The 23,341-nt window shown below is 29.8% G+C and overlaps 2 protein-coding genes across 2 annotated transcripts; both read right to left on the bottom strand.

Moving 5' to 3' along the window:
• Nucleotides 1-664: 664 nt before the first annotated feature.
• LOC134706157 (uncharacterized histidine-rich protein DDB_G0274557-like) lies at nucleotides 665-1,012 on the bottom strand. The gene has a single exon (XM_063564866.1). The coding sequence runs from the start codon at nucleotides 1,010-1,012 to the stop codon at nucleotides 665-667; it is 348 nt and encodes a 115-aa protein (XP_063420936.1).
• Nucleotides 1,013-9,804: 8,792 nt separating this feature from the next.
• LOC134708544 (homeobox protein Hox-B5-like) lies at nucleotides 9,805-18,766 on the bottom strand. Its single transcript, XM_063569175.1, has 3 exons — nucleotides 18,666-18,766; nucleotides 17,775-18,576; nucleotides 9,805-10,378 (listed from the first exon to the last, which is right to left on the bottom strand). Exons 2-3 carry the CDS (start codon nucleotides 18,361-18,363, stop codon nucleotides 10,080-10,082), a joined length of 888 nt encoding a protein of 295 aa, XP_063425245.1. The 5' UTR covers nucleotides 18,364-18,576; nucleotides 18,666-18,766; the 3' UTR covers nucleotides 9,805-10,079.
• Between the last annotated feature and the right edge of the window lie 4,575 nt (nucleotides 18,767-23,341).

Genomic DNA, 23,341 nt, shown 5'->3' with positions numbered 1-23,341 from the left:
ATTCGATTTCGAATAACATCGCTGACCAACATAAATAATCATAAATAAACAAAAATTCAAAAGTGCAATGAGAGGTTTACTTCTTGCATGTCTGTGAATATGATGAAACTGATGCGTTAAAATAAGATCAAAATAAGTTAAAAATGCCCTGGTGTGGAAAACATTTGTGGTAAATTGATCATACTTCTTATTTCCTTATTTCAATCAGAGTTTTAAATATTGTATATTGCCTTACTGATTACATGACTTTGGATTCGGCAATTTCCGATAAAAAAAATCTGAAGTTTACCAAATCTGAACCACCACCATTACATACATCAATTATCATCATCACCATCACTGATCATAACCTTCATCAACAAAAATAGTATAATGTTGTGAGCACTGCATATAATGTTGTGACCACTCACCACTGCATATAATGTCCCGACAAACTGCATATAATGTTGGGACCACTGCGTATAATGTTGTGAGCACTTCATATAATGTTGAGAGCACTGCATATAATGGTTTGACAACTGCATATAATGGTGTGACCACTTAATATATAATGTTGTGAGCACTGCATATTATTGTGTGATCACTTCATATTATGTTGCGACCACTGCATATAATGCTGATCATCAACATAAGGCAGTCGTGGCGTTTCATAATGATGTGTGTGTTATTGGTGATGGTGATGGGGATGATTTTGATGGTGATGTTGATGGTTGTGGTTTGGTGATGATGATGTTTGTGGTTTGGTGATGGTTGTGTGATGGTGATGTTTGTGGTTTGGTGATAGTTGTGTGATGGTGGTGGTTGTGGTTTGGTGATGATGATGTTTGTGGTTTGGTGATGGTTGTGTGATGGTGATGTTTGTGGTTTGGTGATGGTTGTGTGATGGTGGTGGTTGTGGTTTGGTGATGGTGATGTTTGTGGTTTGGTGATGGTGATGTTTGTGGTTTGGTGATGGTGATTGTGATGATTTTGATGGTAATGATGATGGTTGCGGTTTGGTGATGGTGATCATTTTGATGGTAATGGAATGGTGATGATATTGATGGTAATGGTGATGGTTGTGGTAATGGTTTTGTGTAGATGATTTTGATAATGGTGGTGATGCTGGTTTATTCTTATGTTGATGAATAGAATGAAAATAAGGAGATAGAGTATTTATAAATACTTCAAGTAATAGTTTATCATAATGGCAGAAATGCATTGATGAGTATTACTGTTTTTCTTTTCTAAACATGTGGTTTTAGGATTATGAAATTCTATCAATATAGACAAGTCAATTATTGATATGTTTGGTTCATAACTCAAAATAATCTGTCAATTTCAAATGTTTACCTGATCAATTTCAAATGTATATTTCAGTCTCGTCTATTTATAGTTTGTAAAGATGTTGTCTTTCAAGCTAACGAAACATTCCCATTTCAGTTGGAATGGAAATATTGTCTATGAACACAACCCGAATTAGACTCTAGAAAAGAACATCATTTTACTAAAGTGAAATTAATTTGAAATGAAGCACCGTTTCCGAATGCATAAAAATACTGTATCAAATATATAAATTTACGAGACTTGATAAAAAATTCTTGTCTGCTACAAATCGAAAATATTATATGTAATTCTTAAAAAAGGCCTGATGAACCAAATGCTTGCACTATGATAACTATAAAAAAGAAAATGTGGCATGATTACCAAAGAGACAACTCTCCACCAGAGACCAAACTGACACAGAAATTAGCTACAGTTCATCGTATGGCCTTCAACAATGGGCTAAGTCCATACCGAATAGTCTGCTATAAAAAGGCCCCGAAATGACAAATGTAATACAATTCAAACGAGAAAACCAACGGCATAATGTATGTACAAAATAATAAACGACAAGCAAATAAGCAACAGACCAACAGACCAACAGACCAACAAACGACAATCACTGAATTACAGGCTCCGAGCTTTGCAAAGTTGGAAATAAAGCAAGGTGCTCCAAGGTTAGGCACACTTAACTTCTTTTTGGCAAATCTTCACACGTTGTTCTACTTTTCCCACAGCTATTCTATTCGCGTGTATTTAAATCTATGTAATAGATAGGATATTGTGTTTAAACCTGTTTAGTTAAACCTAAGGGTTATTTCAACAGTCTATGATTGCATATATCAATTATAGATTTATTGATTACGATCTTAATGTCCGCACGAGGCAATTTCACAAATTTTGTACTATATAGTAACATTAATTAATGTCCGTCAAAATCATTCAGTGGGAGAACATTAATGTCAAATGTTAAATTATGCTCTGTTTGAAGAAATAATAACTAATTTTCTTTTTCTTTTTTCTTACAAAATATTTGAAATCATTCAAGTTGATCAAATATTTACAACGTTTTATTTTTTATTATTTGATATTATCAAAATTGTTTTATCTTCATAACAAGACAATAAATTAAAGTAAACAATTTATGATATCAGTCAATAAACTAAACACTTTTTTCATAATTTTTAATATTTATATGCATTCTGTTTTTTGGGCCGAATGTATATTCGAACAAGATTTAATAAATGATAAGATAAAAAGTAAAATAATAAAATTGTTTCACTCTTAGCCATGGGAACTTCTATAATTTATATAACCCCCTGAATTGCAAGAAAGAATTTTATACATTGTATAAATGTAATTTCCTTGATAAAGATCAATTATACATTATCTGTGTATCGTTATACATTAGACTGACAATAATAACATGCAGATATATGCAAATTTATTCATATTTTGATATAATATAATAATTCCAATGCATGTGTCTTTCATTGACATTTATCTCCAGTGGACAGGGTTGAGTTCCTGCCTCTAATACGTGGGAGGACCTTCAGCAACATGAAGTCATTAGAAAATTGTGTTCTATATGAACGCAAGTTCATAAACCAAAGTAAAGCAAGTGTTATCAATGTTCTACAGAGGAATGCTTTTAAAAAGATTGTGAAATATTGTCTTCTAACTGTGGACCAATTTGTTAAATTGGTAAGGGATCGATAATAAGAATTTCTAGTTAACTTAATTGCTTTAGACCAAAGTGATTCACTTGTCTCGTAAATAATCCAACACAGCATTTCTATATGCATTTCTAATCGATGGAACATTATTAGAATTTGTATACTATTTTTATTATTATTTTTTATTAGTTCTGATATATTCATATACAAATGTATTATTATTATTATTATTATTATTATTTTTATTATTATTATTATTATTATTATTATTATTATTATTATTATTATTATTATTATTACAACAAATCTGGGGTTGTTGATATTGATTTTGTTGTCATTGTATTTGTTGTAGTAGTTACTGTAGTTTCTGTTGTTTTTATTGTCTTTGCTGTTGTTGTTATTGTTATTTCTTTTGTCATTATAGTGTTTGCTATTGTTGTATTTTTTGTTTTAAATGTTGCTGTGGTTTTTTTTTTATGATTAAATTGTTTTTAATGTTGTTGTTGTTTTTGCTGATGTATTATAGTGTTTGATGTGGTCGAAATTGGTTTTGTTATTGCTGTTGTTATTATAGTGTGTGCTGTTGTTGTTATTGGTGTTTTAATTGTTTTTGTTGTTGTTTGGTTGTTGTTTTTGTTACTGCTGTAATTGATGTTGTAAGTATAGTGTGTGCGGTTGTTGTTATAGTGTTTTCTGTTGTTGTTATTGGTGTTTTAATTATTTTTGTTGTTGTTTTTGTTGTTGCTGTTATTGCTTTTGTCATTTTAGTGTTTGCTTTTGTTGTTATTAATGTTTTAATTGTTGCTGTGGTTGATTTTATTGAAAATTTAATTATTTTGTTTTGTTGTTGGTGGTATTGCTGATGTTGTTGATATTTGGTTTTGTTATTACTGATGTTGTTATAGTTTTTGCTGTTGTTGATATTGGTTTTGTTATTGCTGTTGTTATCATAGTGTTTGCTGTTGTTGTTATTGGTGTTTTAATTGTGTTTGTTGTTGTTATTGCTTTTGCTTTTATCGTTTTTGTTGTTACATTTTAAGCATTTACACTAAGCTTCACAGCTGCGTGCATTACATAGGGAAAGTGAGGATGCCGTACCTTTTAATTGCTGTTGTTTATCTTTTTGTTGCTACATAAAGTAATTATGGGATATTAAAATTTGAAGTCATTTTGAGGAGCCTTCTAAGCTTCCCTCAAAGGAGCGTTTTCCTCGTAACACCGATAACATAGAAAACTAGCCTTCACACCTGAAAAATTAAAAAGTAACATTTCTGTACATTTTAATGGATCAAATGTCTAATAGGTTTTAAAAATAACACTATTGCTTATATAAAACTTAATTCTAAGAGACTTATATGACCTATAAACAATGAAAACATATTAAGAAGCGTGAAAAAATATTGCTAATTAAATATAATGACTTTGGAATATTTTTACGAGAGAAGTATGTTAAAACGCCTTTGATCTCTGAAATCTATAAACTACAATCCATTTAGTTAATTATCGTTATGGTTTTTCTCCATGTAAACCAATCATCAAGTAGCAACTTAGCTGGAAGCGGCAGAATGTAGAACAACTTCATATCGGGTTACACGAACAGGGGTAATCCGGTTCACTATTTTTTCGTGGTGCAGAATATCTTGAACAAAAAAAAACTTTTAAAAAAGAATGCCAAGACAAATCGGTGAAGGTTATAATTCAGAGGACACGAAAGCAACCTAAAAAAATACAAAACACCGAGATTCAAAAATATATACAATGTTATTTTAAAAGGCCTTTGTGTTGTCATTTAGCTGTTCGACTGTTTCGGTTCTTATATATCCTTGGATTCCAAATACTCTGAGCGTTCCAAATGATGTTTAATACAGAAAAGCACTTCCGAAGCATACAGTCTTATAAAAAGTTTTCTTTTCAATTGTTGAAAGAACAATAAAGAAGCATATCTCTTGGTCGCTGGCTGGTTGACGTTTAACATGTCTCTTGTCATTCAGTAAATGCATATAAAATACAAGTGACAGTATAATTGAAAGGACATTTGGAAATGAAGAACTGTAATAAAATGTTGTTCCTTTGCTTTATATATTGTTTGGTGCGTGTGATATTTTTGTGTCTTGAATAATAACCTATACATTCGTTTCCTAGATTACCACAGAACAAGGCATATAGTTGACATCTCTAATCAGCAAAGACAATCAAAGAGAGTCACAAATATCAGCATAATCATCAAAGAAAAAATACAAAGTATAATACAAGATTGAAAAAATACAGAGAAAGTGGACGATCCAATACCTCCAAACCTTTCACAGATGCTAAGGAAAGCTTAGGGACAATTCAACCTCCAGACACATCACAGATGGTAGATATTCAAGGACAATGAAAACTGAGATATCTTAACCAATGCAAACGTTCTCAGGAACGTTAAAAAACCAAGACACCTCAACGATTGCAAAGAAATCAATGATACAAATATAGCCTGAAAATAAACCCCGCCAGATACTGTATGTGCTTTATACCAAGTCAGGAGACTGATATTGTGTTGTCCTATTTATTTTTCGTTTTAATACTTGTATTATTTTGTAAATAAATCAGACTGTTTCTTTTCCCGTGTGAATCCTTTTATTGTTGAAGGCTGTACAGTACCCTATAGTTGCTTCAGCCATAGATATCATAGCCATTACTAGTGTATAAATGCTTCAACCTACCTCATTGTGTCGCGGATGAATGTTATTTCATTTGAAATCAAACCCTAGTTTCTTCTTTTTTTACAGAAAGACAAGCAGAAGCAAACTGAGAAAAATGATATGAAGGACTTAACAAGACCTTCATCTGAAAGAACACTTGACCACGTGTATTTATATGCAAAGACATGATTATAAGCAATAAACAAGATCGACACCTCACGGAACCGTAAAGATGTTATGACATAACCGAACACGTTAACCCTAACAACAAGACACAAAACCTATATAGCTGTGGTATAATTATTCTGTTAAAATAAAATTAAATCTTTGAACAACGATAGATTATATATTGTATCGTCCATATCTGTACTGGGCGTTGTTGTGTATTTATACATCCTGCATAGTCAAAAAAATATCACCGATATGCTGCATGACAAATCATCGACAATGACTTATAACCAAGGCAAAAACAGCAGCCATTCTTTGATCTCTGGGTAATCTTTTTATACATCCTGACCAGTCAAACGGATATAATAAATACTACTGTAAATCAAGTCATCGACGATGACTTATAACCAACGCAAACAAAACAGCCATTCATTGGGTAAACGTTAGATTTATACATCCTGCAAAGTCAAATGAATATAAGTAATATTCGTGCATAGCAAGTTATCAATGATGGCTTATAACCAAGGCAAACAAAACAGTCATTCTTCGGGTAAACCTTTGATTTATACGTCCTGCAAAGTCAAATGGATATAAGTAATATTCGTGCATAGCAAATCATCGACAATGACTTATAACCAAGGCAAATACAGCAGCCATTCTTTGATCTCTGGGTAATCTTTATATACATTCTGACCATGCAGTCAAACGGATATAACAAATAATACTGTAAAGCAAGTCATCGACAATGACTTATAACAACGCAAACAAAACAGCCATTCATTGGTTAAACGTTAGATTTATACATCCTGCAAAGTCAAACGGATATAAGTAATATGTTTGCATAGCCAGTCATCGATGATGACTTATAATCAAGGCAAATACAGCAGCCATTCTTTGGGTAACCTTTAGATTTAACATTCATCATACAAACTCTCTACTCAGACGACATATGAGTGTAATACAACACCAGAGTTTTAGGAAACAGATTTCACAATGAAAATATGTGCAAGAATACTAGTCAGATGTTGTCTATTTTGGAATTTTATGGTGATATCAGATTTTCTGACGTGTCTGCAGAATTCAATCTTGACACGTATAGACTAGGAGCAAATATATTGAAACTTTGTCAATAGATCGTTGAAAACCATCTTTAATTAAGGACTTTGATATAAGAAGATCTATATGCAAATTACGTATTTCTGCTCATAAGCTTCAAATTGAAGTTGGACGTTTTTCAAATATTCCACGAAATGAAAGAATTTGCAAAAAATGCTCCTCTGGCTGTGTTGAAGATGAAATCCATTTTTTAACTAACTGTGAAAATTTTAAATCAGATAGAGATGCTCTCTTTGACTTTGTTTGCCAAAGAATTCCGATTTTTTCTATACTGGATAATCAGCATAAATTTATTTATTTATTAAACTGTGAAGACAATCAGGTCCTTAATGCTGTTGGTAAATTTATTAAAGTGAATATGAGTTAGTAATTATATTGTTACTGTATGTAAAATAATGTTTGTATCTATGTATCTATCAAATTAATATTCTTTTTCCTTATTCATGTATACTCTGTATGCCCCTTGTGGGCCCTTAATTGGAAATAAATTATGTTCTGTTCTGTTCTGTTCTGTTCGTATATGTAAAATTCGACAAGTTTATCTTATTTATTTATTCATTTCTTTGTTTGTTTAATCATTTCACTTATGTTGTGTTTATGCTTTTGTTTTGACCTTAGCCCAGATAAAAAAAAGTTTTGGAACATCTTGTAACTGACTTTCAGAAAAAAAAAGTGGCAAATAAAATAGTATGAAATCTTTGCATTTACTATTCAACTATATTATGTATAATTTTTGGCTTTCGCCTTAGACGTTTTTTGCCTGCAAAATTAGAAAAAAACGTTTACCTTAGCCATCAATAAAAGATAAAACATAACCAGAAACTGCAACATAAAATAGATATGTCGCCAATAAAACCTATTGCCATTTTGTAAATAGTAATAAGAATAGTAAAACAAATGAGTGCAAGATTTTGTTGGGTCACGTTTCAGGTAGAAAACAAAGTGACCATGCCTTTTAAGACCATTGGTACCATAGTTTACTCTTAGAATCTCCTTCGAATATTTTGGTATCTTACATTTTTGATTAGCCTGAATGTGTTTAAAACTTATGTTGCATTTTAAGCCTGGTTTTAAAGAATTTGTCATTATTATTTTAATTTGATTAACAAAAAGCCTTATCCAAATAGAAAAGGTCACCAACACGGATAGTTTAACTTGGTCACTTCTAATGATGTCTAAAATGGTCATTTTCGGTCAAATAATCCATGCCCTATAGTGACACTACAACGGACTTTCTTGTCATAAGGTGCTTAAATAATATAATCTTGATCATTTATTACTAGTAATATAACTTTTGAAAGGTTGAATTGAAGAATTCAAATATCTTGATAATCTAAAATCATATTGTAACTCCTCCTTTCTAAACATGAATTTTCAATATTATTAAAATATGTAAATTTAATTTTTATGCATATTATTATTTGAATTTAAAAATTTCAAACTAAAACGTGTTTTAAATAAACTTTTCTAGTTCGACAACGAATCATAATTATTCAAATAAACTGTTTCTTTTTCATTTTTAGAAGAAAAAATAATAGACACGGCTGTTGATTGTACATAAAATTTTAACCACCCAAAACAAATTAACTCCTTCTTTACACAATTTTTTTTTTTAACGGCTGAATGTTAGCCTGCCCTTGAACAATTCAGTAATAATAATAAAAAAAACAATTTCTTCATGACGTGACTGACTGAAACAACAACCTCATTGGTGTCAGGCTGAAATAGTGACCATACAGTTATATAGGAGTCTAAGGATATAGGGAAAACTATAAAAAAAAAAAAAAAAAAAAAAAAAAAAAAAAGAATTATATGCAAAACACAGCGTGCATATTACTTAATAAATGAATGCCCTGCCTATTCAAATAAAAATAAAAATAAGAAGGTGTGGAACGATTGTCAGTCTCTCTTCAATTAAGAAACCTAATGACACAGAAAGTAACAACTATAGGTCGCCGTATGGCCATCAAAAATGGACAAAGCCCATACAGCATAGTCAGCAAGTCTTTTTTATAATAGTATTGTAATTAGATGTTGTGCATCCTATCCATTTTTGTTATTAATGATCATCTCTGAGCAATTGCATTTTAACAACATAGTCTTGGTGAATTAGAGGCTGTTATATAATGATCATGTGTACTGTAGAACACTATCTTTTGACGTCTAGATTTAGCTGTTGTTACGTTGCTGTCTGTAATGCCATTTCAATACATTATTAGTATTATTTTGATTTTAAATTGTATGGCATGCATGGACATTTCATAGTATAAAATAAATTCTCTTATACTATAGAAATATAATTTTGGTCCTAGAAAAAAACATGAATAATCGCCATTGTCAGTAAGAAACGGAATAATGAATATTCACAAGGAAAAATACCCAACATTATTTCTGTTCCGATTGCTGGTTTTTTTTTATGATTTTTGCTTCTAGTTTATTCTTTTTTGTCAGTTGTAAGAATCGTCAGACAAAAATTGTATCCTTGAAATCTTGGGTCAGATTTTAGTCTGAGTAAAAGATGGAAATTATAAAGTCTTTTGAGCAGTTGTATTACCTATTTTCCTTTGTGTTTAAGTACTAAAGAAAATTCATAATATCGAAATGTACCATTTTTTAACTTTTGATAAAACTGTAAGATTATAAAAATTTCTTTGACTTTTTTTCAAATTATTTTTACACTTTTATACTTTGGATGTATATTTTTAATACACTAGATTAAACCAATGAGATTATATTTAAATATAATACAACCTCCTTGATTTAACTATGATTTTGTTTTTCAACCAATAAAATACAGAAAGAACGATCGGGTTCAGTAGTGTATGAAACGTTTAAATGAAGAAAAGGAGGGTAAAAGTAAATAAACTATTAACATTTTTATTATTTCTTCCTTCAGATATTTCACAATAAATTATGCTTAAATATATAAAACACGACATTCTGGATTTAAATTCGTAATTACTAAATACTTAATCACAATAATATCAAACGCCATGTTTTTACCAACATTGCCTCAGCACTCGGAAAAGTCTGTCCTCAAATATTCACACTTCGAATCTGAGCAAATTGTACAGTTTTCTTGTAGAACAAATTCAGTTTTACCCTGAGTTATAACACAAGCGAGGATTTATGCATATCAACTTGAAAAACTAGCTTCATCTGAACTGGGACTTGCAACAATTCTTCTTTCAGAGTCATTTTCCGGTTTTGACCTATCTGGTCCAGTTAATTTTGGTATATTATTTTCTTTCTTCCATTTCATTCTCCTATTTTGAAACCAAATTTTAATTTGTCTTTCTGTAAGTCCTAGCATATGTGCAATTTCTATTCGCCTCCGTCTCGTCAGATATCTGTTGAAATGAAATTCTTTCTCTAGCTCTAATGTTTGGTGTCTCGTATATGTTTGTCTCGTTCTCTTTTGTTCATATGTTACATCTAAAAATAAAGAGAAAAAACATTAAAGAAACAAGAATCAACAATGGAAAGGAAACTAGCATATGATACATTTGTTGCGTCCGACGCGTTTTCACGGTTAACCTTCATTGGAAACGGTCAAAGTCAAAGCTTTTAAATCCATGACTGTATAAAAACCTGTTTATCTGAGGAGCTATATACGATAAAATAAAAAAGAAACATAGAAAAAGCCTAACAAATAACCAAATTGATATCATCCTTTTGCAGAATTGTTTAAAAGAAATTACCAGTTGTGAAAATAAAAAGTTAAAAGCACACATTTTTGCTCTGAACTTCGTACATACACGGATGTCATTCTTTATTTCGCATAATATTCAAGTTATAACTAAAGAGAAATAACTCTTTATTCATTGTTAATCTAATTCATAAAATATCTCGATATGGTTATTCAGATATCATTTATTATTTAACGTGTTTATTCTCTTTGTTGTTTGAAGTTTCAAAGATCAAATACTAATAATACGAAAGCCATAATTACAGAAATAGAAAAAAAACCCTGATCTAACATTACGTAATTTTATCATTAATATCATCATTATTAAGTTGAAATAGCAATTGACTGAATTAATACGAAATTTCAATCAAATCACGGTAAAACATAAAAACTGAACGAAAACTTGCGTAGTGAAGATTGTCAAAGCCTGTTCTAGAATTTCCTTTGAAATATGCATACAAAAACTATTTAATTCATTCATGGTTTATTGTGAGACAAATGTGCTGAATCACGATGGTTTCATATTAATATGGACAAATTAATGTTATACTATTTCTCTAAATCAATCAGAAAGCATGACTTTATACACCCTAAAGGTCGAAGGACTACGAACGGAATTAGTTTTCTGATTTATTTTCTGAATAATGAAAGTGGCGTAATTATGATAATCTTTTTATCCCCTGCTGACCAATATAAAAGAGAGTTGAATTTCAAATATATTATTTCTTTTTTAAGATTTTAAACTTTACAATAGCAGATATTTTATTTATATATATATTCTGTCTATCATCGGAATAAATTGATGTGTAATTGGTGATATAGGTTAATTGTTTTTCGTACACTGCAACACATCTTTCAATAACTTGGTTGAGGAACACAATAAGATGGAAAGCGTTTGGTGCTTATACCGAATGGAAGCAAATAACTATTAAACACGAGTTTCTCCTCTACCATACTCATGCAGGCAGCTTAGTTCGTAGAAACATGCAGGCAGCTAAGTTCTTAGAAACATGCAAAGCTCAGAAAACCAAGAACAAATGTTTTGCTTCAAATTTTAGAATTGTTAACTGTAAAAATATTAGTACTTGAAAAACATCATATTTACAATTTGCAATCTTCAGCAAAAACTACATTCAAGGCATTGCTGTATAGGAAATGCTATATCATGAAAAGCGTCGGAGTCAGTTAAAATTGAGTAGTCGGGTGATCCCCCCTTGGTAATCAGGTGTAGCTTTTGCTATCTTTGTTCCCAATGTTTGTTTGTTAGTAGACATAAACCAAAACAGTCATATGTGCACGAATACCCGTAAACAAAGAAGTCAGTCGGGCAATATAAATTACTGAACATAAGATGGTTCAGAGTAAGAGTCGAGTCTTGCACAGAATAATATAGCAACAGCCAAAATTGAATACTCTTTATAAAACTGCTAACCCGTCCGGGACACTTGGGATAACCCCCTGACTATTGTGTGCTTGTGTTATTCAATCTTTAGTTTCCATCAACTATTTGTTTTACTTTTATTAATGACATTGTATTTTAACTTTCAAATAATAGTTTTTGATAGCCCCCTTTTTTATCAACCCTTTTTGAATAGCAAATCTGTTAGAGAAATTGCATAAAAGCCATTAAGAATACATTACTGAGGGCAAGGTTATATGCCATATAATTGAATCGAAACTCGTTTTTTATCAATCGTGTCTGAACGGACTTATTAACTTTACTCCTCCGTGTGGATTTCAAGATGGAAAGGCAAACAAAGTTATGATAATTTCTAATTCCATAGAAAAATTCTTCAATGATTTATGTATGTTCTGTATTTTGTAAAATGTCATTCGACTGTTTGAACACTTCCCAAAGGAGCCATTACAATATATCATTTCAGTATTGACGGGAACTTATTGATGGAGTTTCGCCAGCAGATTTGATCTTTTCACATGAGCCAGTTTCATCAACTAACAGATATCTTTTTACTAAATCGATGAGAGTTCTAGATCTGAGTGGTGGTGTATTTGTGTCAAATGAGTAAGAGGAATTTCTTATATTTGTTTTAACTCCTATAAGATCTCTTCCTATTGTCTAACGATGACATGACGATATGCATGCGAGAGTTTTCAATATATAGAACGTATACTATTAAATATTAACTCCTTTATTAGGTACACCGCCTTATCTTGTGGTAAGATCAAGAACAATATTATGTCTAACACAATGATACGAAAGTCTGCTGGGAAAAATTCAAAGACGGTTATTAGAGCATGTTTAATAACAAATTAAGAGTCTATAACTGTAATTTTATTATCAATATAGAAACAAAACACGGTGGAATTAATAATGAATATAAGTTCCTATTTTTAACTTCATTGTTAATGAGAATGTTATATTTCAGAGTCGTAGAAAGGAAACTTGAATCAGATTTGTATGATTGTAACATGCATTAGAATGGCTTAAGTTAGTTTAAAACAGGCGCTGTGTATATCTTCAAAAAACTGTTCCAAAGAAACATGTAAGAGGGGTAGATATGTTATAATTGAGGTTTAAAGACGTTTATTAGAAATCAAAGAGTATCTTGTATGTATGTATAGGAGAGAGTTCAGACGATTAGAATAACGACAGAGGTAACGATTTCGTGCAGAGATAAACGAAATAGAGAGGTAGACAAATGGATTAAAATCAAAGACTTCAAATTCTGATCACTGTTTTAACACAAAAACAGTAATGATGAAGATATTAAAACTGAGAATGGGACTGGAGAATGTGTCAAAGAAACAACAACCGAACAAAAGCAGAAAACGGCCGAAAAACTATATAATACATGTATACCAAAACTATGTGTATGGAATGCATTGACCTCTTTTTTCACGGTTCTACATATGAGGAACATTTCTACTGAATTTTTTTCAATGTTGGCACTTTCAAAAAGCGGAAGATTTCAAATTCTAATGGGAGGGAAGGAAGAGGGTCAGGAAAGCGGGAGATTATGACTCCCGCCGAAAGAATCACATGTATGAAAAAAACAGTCATCTTGTCTTTGTTTTGGTACACTTGGATCGTAGTGAAAGTGAAAGACACTGATTGATTGATTGATTTAATTTTTGTTTCATCACGTCTTAAAAGCAGACAAAACTTCTGAATAATATATGCAAATAAGAGTTCAAGGAACCAAATATATCTGTTTAAATTCTCGCCCCATATTTTGCTTCAGAATAATAATTAAAAAATACCACAAGGCAGGAAAATGGTACAAATAAATGTTTTTTTCGTACCATATTTAGCGTGAATGCATAGGTCGTTATGACCATATTTAATTTGTAAATAACACTATGACAAAACAGTTTAGTGAGAGTGAAAAGCTGACATGTTAGCCTACACATATATTTCATTGTCAAGTGAGCTACGTATGACATGATGATTTAAAAGACAACTAAGCATACCAAATTATTACATTATAAATTATTTCCGTAATTTTCCGAAGATTTTGTAGATTATGAAAATCCACTTTATTTTAATGCAGAAACTCGTCGATGGGCTTTCTAATTTTTTTATCAAGGCTTCTAAATGTAGACGACTTTCTAAAATTACTCATGATTTTGAGAGAAAAAATAAAACCAGACGTCTTTGTTTTGTGTCTGCTTTTAAATTGACATGCAAGTCAATATGAATAACTTATTACAGGTTAAAATTGTATTTTTGTTTTAAAGAAAAATCACAAATTTTATTTCAAATCACAATATCGTTTTAATAAAAATCAAAGGATGGTTGAAATACGTATTCCGTTACCTTGTATACATAAATCGGAAAAATTACAATATGTTAATGAATGAGATCTTCTATTACGATCCTCTTCAATTGTTTTAATAATTAAGATAATTCAATGGATTGACCTTCGACATTTGTTTGAAAATGCATCTAAATAAGAATTTGTCAAGTAGCTTAGATCCAAGACAGGTGATGTTATTTATATCTTGAATATCAAATTCGTGACCGCATGATGAGTTTTATTATTCTATTTCCATAGAAAATGCATTACTATTTTTCCAAATACCTTAGTTTTGTAACGAGCATCTTGCATAGATAAAACGGAAATTATGATCTTTCTATGGTCACAAGGTTTATTCTAATATATCATGTTTCACAATATATCTTCAAACCGTCTTTGTTTACATTATTATCATAAATTCATATTTAATAATAGGTGTATGTTTCATTAAGATAAATGTATTTCTATAGTCGTTCATTGTCGACAAATTTTGTCCTGTCATTTCTCTAAAAGAAAAAAAATATTGACCGTCGGTTTTAAATCTTTTTTAAACAAACCTGTAGTTAATTTGAAATTAATGAGGTTTGGATATGAAGGATGATATCTAAATAATGGATTTGTAATGATGCTTAGGGATGAAAACCACTACAGAAAATTGAGAAAAAAATAGGTTCACTTGTACGAGGAATCTTAATCCAAATTATTTATAATTAACGTGATCTATCATTAAATCCGTTCAGTAGATCAAAACGTTCATCATTTCAGGTCAAGTACGTACAAATTTATTTAGAAATATTTATGTCAAATATAGAACATGAAATATATTGACACGAAATATAGGGAAATGAGAATTAAATTCATTTTTAGAAAAAAAATCTGTGAGCAAGATATAAAACTATTTGAATGATCATTTATGATATTTAACACTACGAATCGCCTCAATGCATCCTTTTATATCTTCTACGAATTACAAGACAAATTCTAGTGTTATTTATCAAAAGAAGGTTAATAGTATTATATTTAGTAATATTATATACACAGAAAATCATTATTCATCTGAAATAAGCGTCAATGCTTACTTTCAAAAATGGATATCTATCATTACATTCGCTTTTATTTCATTTTGTTATATACTTCTAAATTAATGTATTTTTTTCAAGGTTTTCAGCGTTTGGTTTATTTCAAGATTTTGCATTTACCTTAACTAGCATTTTCTTTTTAATACAAAAAGAACTTACTGAAATATTATCCATATTAATATAAATATTTTGTGCGCATTTGTTTTTCTTAAAAATGAAAAGAATACCGCTTCTGATATTTTTTTCTATTCTCGAATATTTAATTTTATGACACATTAAAAACATATATACAGTAGAATTTATCTCATCTATTAGGAATTTGTTCAGGCATTAAATGTTTCCTTTTATAATTTTCAAACGTTTCATTTTTAGCCTCTACTGTGATAGAAAAAATACTATCAATGGGAAGTTTAAAAGATATTTGTAACAAAATGTTATTTTTTAAAGAAAATGACTCAGAAAATTTGGAATTAATAGAAAAAAAATGTACTTTAAAAACAGGAAATTGTTTTCTTTTCGGATGAATTTAAAGAGAAAACCCATATTTTCGTTTATCAGAGACAGCAAAGTTACAGAGAGAAAGAAAATGCTATTTTGAAACTTTCAACTCATGTGATTTTAAGCATGGTATTTAAACAATGAAGAACCATACATTATTTAAAGCATTGTATTTTAAGCATTTTAAACAGCTTATTGTGTCGATGTCTAGTTATTGATGTTTTCTCTGTTACGTTTTATTATTTATTTTAGCATAAAATTCAATCTAGATGCATCACCGTTCAATTGTGTAATCGCATTACACGGGATGAATCGCAATAAAATTCACAATACCTTAGCGTAGAAAATCACATAAATAACTGCTTTTAGAAGGAAAGGCTATGATTTAGACTTTCCATAGCCATAGGTCCCTTTCAAAGGTTAAGTCGTAAATAAGTCTACTTTATGATTATTTTACGGCTAAAGTGACCGTTATAGGACAGTTGACCAATGCATTTATTTGTACTCGTTTGTTCTATCTTCGCACCTCATAAACTTTATATAACGGTACAATTTATATGTATAAATATGTGTTATATCTTCCACGTTTAGCAAGAAATCTGCATAAAGGAATTTAGTAAACAAAAACAATGGAAATTTATAAAATACTTAAGCCCGTCTATGCAGATATACGTTTGAAAAAATAGAAAATAGAGTAAAACCTCTTTGTAAACATTTCAGCCCATGCTTCAAGCTGCTTAAAATTATGTTTTTTAATTTAAAAATCTATTTATAAAGCCTTATATTTTACTTTAGGTAGAAGGACATATTCGCAATCATTTCCTTGTTTTTAAAATCAGATATTTTTCTGTTTGTATTGAGTAGTTGGTTTGCTGTGTCACTGACGCAGATCCCTCAAATTGTTTTGTTTATTTTGCTTATTTCCCTAATATTCATACGATTATACTAACTACGTGTCACAAAACCGTCTACCTAAATTTATACCATGACTACAAATCTTACAGGGGTGCAATTTCTTTTCTCGTTTTCTTTTCAGTATTGAAAAAATTCATTTAATAATAATCAAAATATAAGTAAAACAACTTGTATTTCCTTTGGTCAATTTCCATTATATATTTTTTTTTGTATGAAATTTAAAATATATTTTCTTAAGAATCAAACATTTATGTATATTATGAAGTAGAGTTATTAATGGTTTTTTGTTAATAAACATAAGTCAGTGATCTGATAATAAAAGCTGTTACAAATATTATGCAAATGATAACTATTTATCAACAATATCTTTATTTTGTCTGTCTGTTTTAGTGCGTTATAAATATTTTTTTACGATTTCCTACAACTTTTATACCTTGTTTTAGAGAGATGTGATATACATCATGCATATATTTAACATTTTGTTTCAAGAAGATCAAAAGAAAAATATTTCCAAAATAGAAAGTGCAAACTTATATATGACTAGCAAAAACACAAAATCAAAAGAAACTAATTCGTTTTTCTGAAAAGATGATGAAAGATTGAATGATGTGTAAAACACTGAAGCGAGGCCGTTGAAGCCTTGTTTCACACTAGCTTATCGCGGTATTAGCGCTGCGGAAATAATTCTTTAGCCATTAAAATGAAACATTTAGTTGATTTACTGCTTTCCTCTAAGTCTTTGAATTTGACATAACATATTTATCAAGAAGTTCGAAAGCTGCTGGTTGCTCCATGTTGCATTAACTTTAATGCAGAAATAGAATTAAAATGTACCCCCAACAGAAAATATAACAAAAAAAATGAAATCTTAAATTGAAATTTTAATATATTACCTCCATTCATGGCTGCCCTCATCCATGGATAAACAGAAGACATCCCTTGAGTTGAAAGTCCATTCATTTGCACAGAATTTGAATTAAAATGTGGATGATGTGAAATGTCATGATGTCCCGAGACTGGGAGTTGGTGATGTTGGTGTCCGCCCGCATGTGTGTCCAATATAGGATAATTTGGTGGAGGTGTGGGAATGCAACTGTCCTCATTTTTTATACAATTAGGTCGATCATCCGGATATGACAAATTTTGTAAATTTTGTAGATGACTTAAATGGTTAAACGTATTCGTTGACTGATATGGAAACACGTTCCCACTACCTCCACTTTGAAAGTTTTGTGCTTTAGCTAAGTTCATAGGTTGGTTTGGCGGTGATGTTTCATGAAGTCTGTCGTACATAGAAGGATAACACTGATAGTTTCCTACTCCATAGGACGGATTTTCGTTTTCGTAACACATATTATTATAAGATGATGAATGAAAACTTCCAGTGTCCAAACTCTTTTCTGGTCGGTGGTAAAACATATCCGTAGGTCCGGAGTTAACCGGAACGTGTGCTGGTAAAATGTTATTGTAGTATGAACTCATATGTGTACAGTCTATTTTATCTTCTTAATGATTTGTGTTTGAACATTAAGGCAATCTATGACTTTCTAATATTTTTCAAATAGCCACCCCCACTAGCCGTCATACAAATTTCACTATTCAGAATGATGCATGTGACTTCTTGCTCCGACCAATCGAATTAATTCTCTGAAAGCACGTGATTAATGTCTTCTGCTATTCTGTCAATTGCTTAATCTGAAAATAAAATTTAAAATCAATGATTATTGGAGGATCATTTCAATAATATTCAAAATTGAGTGTATTTTATATTATATTTTACTTACAAGTTTTATGCAGTAGTTTGTCTTGTCAATCTCAATGTGTTATGATTGTATTTATGACCACAAATTATATTTATATTCACATATTTTGCCAGTAGGCAAACCTCATCATTTTCATGGTTCGTGAACACCACTCAACCGTGTCGTTATTGGAGAAGTCTAAACTAACAATATTTCCATTGAAATCATAATTCAATGAAAATATATATATGAATCAATATAAGGTGATCAAAAATGAATATTGTACATTTATACAAATCTAGAACAGGATACGTAAATTTCATACTATAATGGCTCAAATTTAAGTATTTTGAAAATGCACTTAAAAACCAATATCTAAATCACATTGCTTTCTTATACATAATGTTTTGAAACTGTTTTTGTCATCTTTTTGTTATTTAGGTCATATTTTTTTCTGAAGTTAAGCAAACATATGGCACCACATTATTTTTCATTTAATTCCCTATTTTCAATCATTTTACAAACGTTTATGATTTTTTTTATATGTTTCTTTGAAAATCATTGTATTTTCATTTGCGAAGGAATGATAACTATTAGTGATTGCAGTATGATATTTAATTTCAAAACAATCATTTAAACAATAAATTAATCGAGGAAAATTTATCGTAAATAGAATATAAATTTCGCATGAGAACGGTTGAAATGAAGTGTAAAATTATCAATGAAATTGTATTTCTACTTTCGTTTGTAGAATTTTAAATGATATGTGTTTTTTTCTTTCTTTCTTTCTCCATTTCACCTTGCCTCCTTTAGTAGGGCATATTTTAATAATTTTGATTTTAAAAATGCGAAGATTTTACTCCGAACTGATACAATGCCACTCATTTAGTCTCGTGCATACGTCTTGAGTCTTACGGTAAACCAGATAATGATGATGTACACCAAAATGCCATTTTGCATTAATTATTGATAATGAAGACGTCTGATCCTCATTTCTAATTTGTAGAAATAATTTGTAACCTCTACATAAACATAAAACAAAAGAAGAGAAAAGGAAAAATAAATTTTTGGACCTTTTTTTTCAGTCATAGCTCAATATTTACATTGAACGTTAAACAACCAACAATCAATCAATCGCGGTTTATTAAGCATTCAAAGTGTATTTTGTCCTTCAATTTACCGAATTTTCCCTTTTCGTAGTTCAATGACGATATAAACCATACTATTTGTGCATGTATTGTGTAATCCCCCCTTTTTCTGGTCTCTTATTTTTCCTTTTTAGATTTAATTATTATATGAATAAATATGAGAGGTAGGAAGCATTTGCTTCTTTATCCCTGTTCTATACATACTATATATAATGCTTACTTTCAGATCTCTCGCTAACTTTGGAAAAGGCATGTTGTCACGTATTTCAAACTTATATTTTGACAATGGCATATGCTTGTATTTTTGTATTTTTGGCTATCTAGAAACAATCTTATTGTTGAGATTTTACACTAATAAAATTACAAAGAAGCTAACAACGTTAAATATCGAAAAACTCGGCAGTTCTTCTCCTTTCTCTATTCATCTTTTATAAACAACATGCATAGCACAAAACTAATTTATTATCTAATGTTTGATGTGAAATGTACAAGAGCGATCTGCTGTTGTACATATCTTCTTTGGTTTGTACCCATCCGCTCTACCCTTCTTGAAAACATGGACAGAACAATTTTTCTCATTAATTATACATTTGTTTGTTTCTTTGAAGTGAATAAAACAAGGAGAATTACACATGGCTCAATTTAAAATGTTCGTTTCATTGAAAGAAATTAATTTGATAGATCTCTCGTCTATATAATGAATTTCATTACGAAACGAAATAGAGTATTTTGCTACTATCACGACATTTTTGGAAATTTATTATTAGTTTGTTTACAGATAATTTGTTGAAATTGAACCAAAATTCGAAGATTTGTATCATTATATTATCTATTAGTGTAATCTACCCATTCTGTTCGCTAATTTCAAAACATTACCAAAATTTATTTTTTTGGAAATATTATGTTCACGCTGTTTTTTCATATGTACCCAATAAGTATTTTATTACTTTTAATTATAATTTATATAATATTCACGATCATAATTTGAAAATTGTGCACAAACAATTATTTTTAATATACAAAAAAGAAATTATTATAAAAATTTCTGCAACTCAATGATAATTTATATTTACATAAAATGCGCACTTGAGTAGGAGAATGATAATCATAATTTTTATCAGTTTATTATTAATTATTATTTTATTGTCCTATAAATCTGTAAGGTGTAAATTGTTCACACTTTTTCTCTATCCTCCTGTCTTGCTCGCTGGTCACAAACGTATAGTAGCGGTATTTTTATTGCTGTGATTTTATTTCATTACATTTACGGATAATTATTATTTTATTGCTCAATAAACATGTAATGTCCCCCATGGGTGTACAAGTTGCAAACTTCACTAATTTCGTCTACTGTGTATTTTATTTGTGTATTTTATCAGTTTACATTACAACAATCGTTTTTCATCCGTTGACTTTCAGAAATTCGAGAAAGATGAAAGTAAAAGGTATCTTTTAAAATAAATTTTAAAGGTATAGAAATCTATTGCATTTTAATTAGAAATGTATTGCATTTTTAGTAATAGGAAATTATTAAAATCATTCTTTTAACAGGTAGGAAACAACAAAAACAATCTTTAAGGTGAAAATCAAACACACTTCGTTTCCAATTACTTCACACCAATTTTATTTATTTACTTAGTAATTTACCTATTTTCAAAATATTGAATAACATGAGATGTAAGATTAAAGCTGTGATCCTTCCGAAAGGCGAGGATTTTCACTCCTTTAATCAAAAGAAATAACACGTTAACAAAACGATCCTGTTTAGATTTGATTATCAACGGCTCTATCTATTTTATTTTTTCAATAGGATTACTCTAACCCTATAGACTTGTACCGATATTTCACAACAAGTTTTCCTTTCTGCGGTGAAAGGCGTTACAATACTTGAACAACAAGAAAATAAGATTGTGGATTTTGGATAATCGGTCCTTAACTCCCCTCTAGGTATTTTTTAGAATCCAATCATTTTGTCATCATCCATGTAATCGGGGTTATTCAAAAGAATTGTGTGATGTTTTAGCGGCTTGATACCTCCCAGATGAAAGGATTAGCACCACTCTATTTGATGTTTACATATATGTAAACATTCCCGTTAAGTAAATACAAAGTTGTCTTTAAAGATAAATAAAATAATGAAAATATATAATTGGAAAAACAGGTTTAGACACAAAATTAAAATAATAAGTCATGGAAATAAACAAATATTTTCTTTCCTTTTTTCTTCTGACTTTCTTTTTAATTGCAAAAGGTTCTGTTCAAAATTCGTACTGAAACCGATTAATTATTATACATAAATATGTTGGTTTTTTTTTTCATATTTTATCCTTCAAATACTGGAAAGATGTGAATGAATGTAAAATGTATATATATAAAAATGTATATCAAAATTAAAATTTAGTTATCTCCAATTTTTAAGATGCTCTAGCATACATGTACACATACACATACAAAAGGAACATATATTACCGATACAAAATTATTCCTCAATATCAAAACATACAACTAAATACCTTATTAACGTTCCTCTTATAACTAAATCTGTAGATATAATCCGAAAATAACTGAAATGGATATCACCTAGATTTAGTATGATTAGCTATACATTATAATCATCATTTACACAGAGTTGAAGAAAAATAACATTTACCTCACAAACCCCGTGTGTCCTTTACTATTAGTTAGAAACGATGGTCAAACGGTTTTATGTGTTCCCTTTTTATGAAAAATAAGAATTCATTTTATTGATATTCGAGCCTTAAATTATCACCAAAGAATATATTGGCCATTATGGGTCATAAGTCATAACGGAATGGGTCTCTATCAACGGAATTGCACTTAAGTGGTTTTCGGATAGATCTGCTTCAATCGTGCATTCTAAACTTTTTTGTGGACATTAAATTGTAAAATAAAATCCTTTTAACGAAAATGTATACAACGGGTAAGCTAATTTAAAACGGGTATTGAAAGAGAGAAAATGAAAAAAAATATATATTGTAAGATAAAACATGTATTTTGTTTGTATTATATGAAAATAATATCAATAATTATGCATTATGCTAAAAAAAAAGGGGGGGGGGGGTGATAGTTTTAAAAGTTTTAAAAGCACAGATATTATATGATATAAGTTCAGCATTTCATTTCACTATAATTTTCCATTTTATATGTGTTTGAATCAAACTAAATGCACTGTGTTTATGTTATTTATATGTTTTTATATTCGACCAAAAGCTAGTTTGTACTTATGCCGAATCAAAATAAAGTTTCGTATCTTATCTTATCGTACATTATTAAAATTATTTTCGCACTATATTTGTATTAATTCAATATTTATTCGTCTATTTATTTATTTATTTCTATGTGTATTTATTTATTCATTCATTATATTAATAAAGAAATAATAATAATAATAAGCAGTTATAAAGAAATAATCGTTTTCCATAGATTAAATATCTGAAAATTTAAAATTTTCTGCAATTTAATTGAATGTTGCAGAAAAAACAAATGCGTTGCATCATGGAGAGAAAATTATAAGAATTAAGCCCCCAACATGCTACTGAATAATCAGAA

The sequence above is a fragment of the Mytilus trossulus genome, chromosome 2, assembly GCF_036588685.1.
Source record: "Mytilus trossulus isolate FHL-02 chromosome 2, PNRI_Mtr1.1.1.hap1, whole genome shotgun sequence".
NCBI lineage: Eukaryota > Metazoa > Mollusca > Bivalvia > Mytilida > Mytilidae > Mytilus > Mytilus trossulus.
Note: the sequence above shows the minus strand (reverse complement) of the source record. Positions and strands in the feature narration are given on the sequence as shown.